Source organism: Cupressus sempervirens, chromosome 9 (assembly GCF_028749045.1).
Source record: "Cupressus sempervirens isolate cs-2001-9-10 chromosome 9, ASM2874904v1, whole genome shotgun sequence".
Lineage (NCBI taxonomy): Eukaryota > Viridiplantae > Streptophyta > Pinopsida > Cupressales > Cupressaceae > Cupressus > Cupressus sempervirens.
This window is the reverse complement of record NC_143126.1, coordinates 265569028-265577928: the sequence shown is the minus strand read 5'-3', so window position 1 is coordinate 265577928 and position 8901 is coordinate 265569028. Positions and strand designations below refer to the sequence as shown.

The 8901-nt window shown below is 35.0% G+C and overlaps 1 protein-coding gene and 1 long non-coding RNA gene across 5 annotated transcripts in view; one reads left to right on the top strand and one right to left on the bottom strand.

Annotated features, from left to right (window-relative positions):
- Window positions 1-601: 601 nt before the first annotated feature.
- LOC149538474 (uncharacterized) lies at window positions 602-1977 on the top strand. The gene is made up of 2 exons (XR_016356063.1): window positions 602-824; window positions 1526-1977. It is a non-coding gene; the product is annotated as an uncharacterized LOC149538474 (long non-coding RNA).
- A 1814-nt stretch (window positions 1978-3791) lies between these two features.
- Window positions 3792-8901, bottom strand: part of LOC149538473 (protein mago nashi homolog 2) — a 41544-nt gene continuing 36434 nt past the window's right edge. For all 4 annotated transcript variants that reach the window (XM_089799802.1, XM_089799804.1, XM_089799803.1 and 1 more), the window contains one exon: window positions 3792-4234. In XM_089799802.1, the coding sequence (XP_089655928.1) occupies window positions 4175-4234 (60 nt within the window). In that variant the 3' untranslated portion in view covers window positions 3792-4174. The remainder of the gene's footprint in view (window positions 4235-8901) is intronic.

Here is an 8901-nt window from a genome sequence, read left to right as displayed (position 1 = left end):
CATTATGCAGTTGTGCTTGTTTTCCGTTCTTTCAAATTCTAGATTACTTATTTGTTTGAAAAGGAAACGTTGCCTTGAACAGATTTAGGGGTTATTGATTTAGATTGGTTAGTTATTTGATGTATTTTAATCATATGTTATCTGTAAGTTGGATTGTAAGCATATTGTCTTATTTAATTCAATGAAATTTTTGTTGTTTCCACACAGCCACTTTTAAGCATTAGATAATAAGGAAGAAATTAAGCTTGGAAAAATAAATCAACTTTGACTATTTAACACTTCTTGTTTAGGAATCAAACCTTAGTGTGATGTTTAAGCCGTCCGATGTGACTTTGAACTTTGACTTCTGAATCTATTTTTCTTCAATCTACTTTTTTGCATTTTAATGGTGATTTGCATATGTGGCTTGTTAGTAAAATTACAATCTTTAAACGTTTAGATGACAAACTGATGTGGACGTATTTTTGAGCTACATGTAGGTAAAAAATTGGGATAGGCCTCTCAATTTTCGCTTATGGCTAACTTTTCGTATTTTGTTATCTATATTACGCTTTGGCTCAACAACCTTTCACCAGAGATTTCAATAAATAGTCCAAATGTTCCCTGCATCTGTACGATGACATGCAAAGCACTCAACGATGTGACAATGAGCCTTCTTTTATTTGAAAAATACTGAACTATTACTCATCTATTCTGTAATTTTAATTGCCCTTCTGCTGGTACATATGCATTATTAACAGGTATTTGAAATTTCTTTGATTTACAAGGACCTATAGCATATCTATCACAGCGTAGCCGAAGACATAAAGGGCATAGCAGAAAAGGTGAAAAAAATGTGTTTAGAAATTCGTTGAATAATACATATGTTTGTTTTCAAAATTCTCATAGATGAATGCTATGGTTCTTCTTTCGTTTGTATGCTTTTGCTTGTGTTGTTTTTGGTTGAGCTACTCCACAGTGTCTTGTTTTCTCAACCAAACCTATCTTTGAAATTTGTTTTGTTTTCATTCCATCTCTAACCAGAAACGAAGTCTGTCAACTTACTAACTAAACCCGTAAACTCAGAATTTAATCCTTCTGCTTATCGTTTTTCCCTAGAATTTATGCTTTGTCTTAGGCAAAGATATTGAACTTTTGGCAGCCGGTTGAAACTTAAGTTCTTTTCTTTTTAAACCAGACATTTATAAGAGCACAGAACAATCTCAATAGATTTTACCTAATGTAGAAAGAGCATGATACCAAGAACTGCCTCAAACTTATAGTTTTCTTTCTTTATATTTTTAAATTGAAACGATATTTAATATGCAACCAATGGATAATATATATAGCTCAAACCTGAAAATTTGCTATCGATTTATATAGAATACCTAATGTAGAAAGAGCATGATACCAAGAACTGCCTCAAACTTACAGTTTTCTTTCTTTATATTTTTTAATTGAAACGATATTTAATATGCAACCAATGGATAATATATATAGCTCAAACCTGAAAATTTGTTATCAATTTATATACTTTTTCTATCAGGACGAGAAGTTGGAAAGTAACTTGTAACAACAGTGTTTAGCGTCCATTGTTTTAGAACATCAACATATTAAGTTGTCTCAAACTCTTGAGTGGGCCGACGACATTGCCATCTTATGAAGCTGCTGGTGGCAGCTCTGTTGACAGAGGAAGGTGGAGGAGAAGCGGCCGAGCTGTGGTTTTGGGTGGCTCTACGTGTTGCTGGTAGCACGCATGCACTGTCGTTGCACCTCCGCAGAGAGGGTCGAGTGGCAAAGGAAGCAGAGGGAGAGGAAAGTGAGGTTGCCAAGTTTAAGAACTCCAAGTCTGGACACATTTCCATACTCTCGATTCTTTCAAAACAATGAATAATAGTATATTGAACATATCTCACTCATATGTTATTCAAATTTTCTCTATTTAAAGTATAAAAATGACCTTATTTAACAATATCAAAAATATTACATTTTAGACAATATCGTACAACATATGCTCCTATCAGCATACACATTGTACCTTCTAGTACAAGTGGTAGTATTAAATAATGACTTGTGTGCAATTTTTTGTCAATTTATTGATTATGATAGATTAGGGGAGGTTTCTCATTTTGCACTATGAAATCAGTACATTGTCGGTAAAGGACTTTTCAAGAGTAAAAATGATTAAGCCTCCAATTTGTTGAAAAACTATCTGTTTATGTGTTCTATACCAGTCATAAAATTTTGCATCAGCGCTGCAGTAATTATTTGTTTAAGTGGTCTTGTGATTGACATCACAAAAGTATATAGGTTTATCTGAAAAAATTAAATTTCGTAGTCATCTATAATATAATGAATAAGTATATGTTGAACAATAGAATTAAATGCCATATCTCATAAATTCAACCTGGGTTAAAATAAATTTCAACATGTTTTAAATTTTAACCAAAACATTAAATGTTATCTAACAACATTGATATTTTGAGAAAATAAATTGAATTGATTGGTAAATTGAAAAGTACGTGTATTGCTACATCCTATAAATATTTAAATAAAAATCCTAGACAACATACTTTGTAATTTATATTAATCATGTGGCAAGACTGTGTATTCATTTATATTAATCATGTGGCAAGACTGTGTATTCAATGAATGTCACTCTTGTATTAATTGATCGATAGTCATTAATACTACAACAAATCTCAAAAAAGAGTCCGAGGAATACAGCATCCTTATTGGTGTTGGAAACTGATGAATGGGGCAGAGAATTAAAGATGACTGCAGGGCAGAGTAGGATGGTTGAAGATGGTGTAGTTGTGGGCACACACTGGTGTCTTATTGTTTCACCAGTGAAGTGGAATAAGTTTGTCCATAGAGGGCAGTAGTAGGGGTCATTTGGATCCTAAAGAGCAGATAAAAGGAAGGTTAAAGCAGTTTGGTGGTGACTGTCTTAAAACACAGTCAAGCAAATGCATTAATAACATGTTTTCTTTTCATGTTTCTAACTATGTTGATACAGGTTCAAGAAGATTAGATCACGAGTTGTTATTGCAATAGATGCCTGATAAAAGAGGTCAAAGTCCATCAAGGAGACTATGTGGACTGAAGGCAAGACCCCTATCTCTTGGGGCAAGAACTCTTTGCAGGTGGGGAGTATGGCACAGGGGCACCTAGTAGAGCCAATGGTCACACGAAGACCCTAGACACCTTGGAAGGTGAAAGAGCATCCATCAAGGTTAATTGGGATGTTTTAAGGCCAATCATGGCCATTTTTAATGATCAATTCAATGAAAAGGTCAAAAGTCCTAAAGGTCCTGATAAGGACATTGGGACCTAATTGTTTGTATGGGGGGCCAATAGTGCCCAAGGGGATCTAAATGGACTAGTAAGGTCCTAGATGGGTTTAATAGGTCCTCAATATACCACAATAAGTAAAAACATTGAATAAAAACCTCAATATACTACAATTCAGCATTCAACAAACATGGTCATAATTATATCACGACACATTCTACAGTAGCATCATAGAGTCTCCTGTTGTTACCGTAGCCTCTCCTCCCTCTTTGACGAGATTAGTAAGGAAATCACTTATGATATTTGTTGTAAGGTTCGGGGGAGCTAATTTACCATGTTAAATCTTCACTTAATCTATAAATCATACAAACGAAACTTCACAAAGATGTAAACAATGTAGACCAAACTTGTCATATGGTGCAAATTTGTAGTACAAGAATATTGCAGCATTCTTATACATAAAATGTCAATTGCTTTCTTGGAAACACTTACTGTACATTTTGACAAATAAGATGCAATTTGTAGAATGTCCAAAACAAAGATTAAATTTATTTGAAGAAATGTGTGTTATAAGAAATTCGTTGACTATGGCTCAAGACAGAAAAATCCACATATCAAGTTACAGTGATAAGGATAATTAGAAAGAAGTTTCTAAGTAACCCGGTTACTGTAGCACATCACGCAAAAAAAACTCATATTGAGTTATAGTTGTTAGGAGAATGTACAAAATTCTGTATAAATACCCAATGAAAGCAATTAACCACCACCTTCCTCAATATATAGACACAAAAGCCACTACACAGTTTCTAAAAATTAGATGGGATTTTCATTCACATATCCCATGCTCTTAAATAACCTTCCTATCGTACATCGCATCTTTCAAACTGCTGCAATGCAAAATTTAGATAGGTTTTATCTTGAAGTGCAAGCCAATGAGGGAGAACACAAAACACTTGAGATCCTGCACAAAGGCAAAAAGATCAACAAGTCGGTATCATCAAGTTCAAAAAATTGTTCACACAATTAAGCCCAGAATAAGACAGTTGAGAATCCCTATATTTAAAAGAATTCAAACTTGTCAAACTCTCATAATTTGTACATTTATATGAAAAGTATATAAGCAAAATTTAATTGGATTTATGTCGTATAAACATGTGGCGCGTGACACAAATTTTAGTGGGGGCGATCCACAATTTCAAAATGATGGCAGGGGCAGATAATTTGCACGCTAAACATTCTCCAATGACATGCTTTATCTTGATTAGGCTTCAAATTCTGTTTTATATTAATGGAACAGACTACAGCTTGAAATAGCATCAACAAGAGCTAGCTGGTACATTTTTCTTGTTAACTTGCATAAAACAGGCATTGACGAGATGTTTTCTCTGCACTCATGAAAACCACTCCACTATGATGCTTGCTAGCACAATGAACAAAAAGTGTTCAATATTATCACAGTCTGAAGCTATAATAACTTTGCGACAAGCATTACTAGAAAGATGAAGAATACCAATTTATTATTAAAATTTGGAGGGCACTAATAATTAAGGCTACCAGTCCTTGATGCAGAGGAATTAATAGTTCTATTCATAGTTTGCAAACTCTCTGAGTACTCTCAGAGTTGCCGAGTACTCCCAAGTTTTTTTGTTGGGCGAGTACTGTTGAGTTTAACTCTCGCGTATTTATAGATGTAAAAAAAATGTAGGTAAAAATGATGATGTAGGGAAAACATTGGATTAGATGCATTTTTCACATCATTTTAGTGCTGTAAAACTGTACATTTTCTCTATTGAAACATCAATTACTAATTTAATACATTTTGTAATTGTATTCCACAAAAATAATATGTTTCTTTAAGAGATTTTTAAACTGTTTGCCAAGTTTTCCCCGAGTTTTTGCTGAGTTTATGACGAGTTTTTTTTTAGTTGAAAATTTTGGGTTTGCTGAGTGCTCTCCGAGTCCGAGTCTGCAAACTATGGTTCTATTAAATGACTTTCTTCTTGGAGAAATATGGCTTTATTGGCACTAAATATGCCAGCATAAAATTATACCACCAAGAAAATATGCAAACATCTGACTCAACTATCTAATACAGGGAAGAAAGCAACATATGAAAGCATTCTTCAGGTTTTGGACTTGACTTTGCATGATCAGAATGGGGATGTTGGAACTGATTATTGCATTCTATTTCTATGATAATTACCATTGTCTGTAAAAGACTAGAGTATTGGTACAAATTTTCAGCACAATTACCACCTATAACCTAAAAGTATGTTGTGCAAGCTATAGAAAATATTTATCTCTAGCACTCGTTCGATATAGCTGCACAAATCATGAAGTGGTCAAACTCTATTGTTGTCTGTTTTTTTCCCTCATTTGCACGCTCATTCAATCAGTCTCACAATCCACACATTTATTAAGGATTACTGATTCGTGATCAATATATATATATCTGTGTGCGCGCGTGCATATGTCCTGCTTTTCAGCACAAAATGGATTAAGAATAGTTTTTAAATTTAAAGAACCAAAAACGAATTATTTGAGTTGCCAAAGGCAAAGCTTGACACACATCCACACTTGACAAAAGAATCTAAATAGGGCAATTGAGCATTTACCAAGATGTACATCTTGTACATCAGATGGACCTGGAGTTCTTCCAATTTTTGTAACACAACAGAAGAATATTCTACAACACACGGATTGGTATTCAAGAGACTGCAGTCCCTGAAATACAAAAGGAACCCTTGAAATTATTTGTACAAAAATCTTGTGTAGATCACAAAATATTACAAAAGCATACAGTCCAATGTCTGGAAAGTAGATAAAATTTAAAATGATTGGTCCCCATCTTTGTCGTTTTGTACAAAAGCTTGTGTTAATAACACAAATATACTGAGAGAGGATGAGCGGGGGAAATCAGTGGGTGCCAACAATCACTTCAAAAAAAATCAATACCTAGGAGATATTTTCCACAGCAAGTCAAATTGTGATATTGCTATCAGAATACAACTGAATAGTTTTTGAGTCAAAACTTATTAAGTTTTATGAGTAGTGGGTTCACAAGAACGCATCTCTCATGAGAATGAGTGGAACACTTGGTGCAATGGAGTTACAAGAAAAGTGGGGTAAACCTTGGAGAAAACTCCATGGTAGGTGTGTTTGTTGAGTGGTTTTTGAGTCAAACTTATTAACACATGTTTCATGAGTAGTGGTTCACAAGAACCCATCTCTCATGAGAACAAATTGAACACTTAGCACATTGGGATTGCAAGAAAAGTGGGGTAAACCTTGGAGGAAACTCTGTGGTTAAGCACGCTTGCAGTGCAGTCTTTTAGTCAAAATTATTAACCCATGTTTCATGAGTTTGGAGGAAACTCTGTGATTAAGCACGCTTGGAGTGAAGTTTTTTAGTCAAAATTATTAACCCATGTTTCATGAGTAGTGGTTCATAAGAACCCATCACTCGTGAGAATGAATGAAACACTAGGCACAAAGGGGTCGCAAGAAAAGTGGGGTTAACCTTGGAGGAAACCCTGTGGCTTAGTGTGCTTGAGTTGGATACTACTAGGTGGGTTACCTCTAGGGAAGTCTTAGTGCTTCACCTCAATGAGCATCATCTAATTGCAGTGAGTACTGTAATGTCCCCATTTTTGCCAGCATCGGAGTTTGAAAGATTAACCTATTATTGTGATCCTCGTAGGCTAATTATTGTGGATAGAGGATCTTTTTAGGTAGAGGCTTGGCTTTAGAGGGTCTTGTCTTCTCCACAATTTAGTAAGTTACAAGTTGGTCTTCATTTGGCTCAGATTGGACTCCGTTTGGGCTTAGTCTTGTGTACTTCCTATTGTGGTCAGTCGGGTGTTGATTGAGATACATCCTTTCTAATTTTGGAAAGTGCATTTGGTCACATGGAGAAATAATGGGTGCGACTCCAATTTCAGACGGCATATTTAAATGATGAGTATTTTGGGAGTTTTATATTTTTAGTGGCCAAAATATGTTTTAATCATTAAATGGCTTATTATAAAGTTAAATTAACTTTATTATTTCACTAAAGTTGAGGGTTGAATCATCCTGCCAAGGGGCCATTTATTTAATTAATTATATGCCTAAGCCAGGTATTAAATGTTACTAAAAGAGTTGTGTAGGGAAGTTTCAAGAGCTGAGTTCTTTCGGGAACTTTCACAGTTTTTGAAGTTGAGTTCTTTTGGAAACTTTTGTCAACAAGGGATTATAAATATGAGCTCATTTTATTGGAAAAAGAACACTTGAATATTTATTTGCTTTTGTTTGCTGAAGTATAAGTGCTGAGTCTGAGATTCTGAGAAGTGCTTGACAATCTACAGCTGTGGTATTGTGGATTGCATATCTAGGAATTATTGCAAGTGCTTTCCCTACTGTACTTACTGTGACTAGGATTGATCTGAAGTTTCTTTCCACTGCTGAAGTTTTGTGTGGTTGGGTTTGCATTTTGAGAATCATTTTGGAGTATTTCATTTCTGTTTTACTGTGCTTGGAAGACTGGTTGGGGCCTGTTGTTTGGTGTGAGTTCTCTCTGATTTGGTGGATGGTTCCAATCTGCATACAGATATCTTAAGTGTCTTCTGTTGGTGTTTATAGCATCTTTCCTGGGAACAAATTACACCAGCGATCAGGATCTGCAACTTCACCTAAGTACTCTGCTATTTGGCAGAAATAATCTAAGCTAGTCGGCTTTGAATTACCTGTAATCTGAGCATCTTAATTGCTGCTAATTGCTTCACATAACTGGGACGTGAATCCAGTCCATGGTACAGATTTGGCCACGTGTAGTTTGACATGAGTTATTACAGCTGCTACAGGTTCTTGCATTTAATCGTGCTTATTAAAATAAATTGGAATTTTCAGAGGATGTATCACAATTGAGATTGGCATTTGTAAGAGTGATAGTGACAATTAAATTAAGTTTCAATGTTGTGATTTATTGAGAATTTGGTCGCTTGAATTGCTACTATTCCTCTAATGATTTCAGTATTTCGAACTGTTGGAAAAAATTGACTTATAGGTTTCAAATGCAAAAGCAATAAACTCAAAATACAGGAAAGTTATCATCTCATAATATTAGAGGTCGTTTGCCAAATGTTTAACAAAAAGTTAAAACATAATAGTCGAACATGTGTAACTAAGGAATTGGAAGTGGTTAAAGTTATAACCAGGTCAGGGTTATTACAAGTGCTAAGTGTTTCATACGTTCTCATGAGAGATCGGTTCTTGTGAACCACTACTCACGAAACATGGATCAATAAGTTTGACTCAAAAACTACACAGTTGAATAATGATAGCAATATCACAAAGATCAATACCATCACTGAATCTTACATTATAGTGATAAGCACTACCACACACCAACACAAGAGTACAATAGATTTACAAGGCAACCCAGAAGAGAGAAACCACACTGAGAACAGCTGCTAGAATCTACTGCTCAACCTCAGAAAAACATAAAAAGCTTACAATGATTTTGCAGGCACCAACCCACCAGAATTTCAAACTATGACAAACACCAAACTGAAATCAGATTTGCAGACCCTAACCTACAGGACACCAATCCTCTAACCCAAGAAACTGAGCACTAACTCAGATAACTAG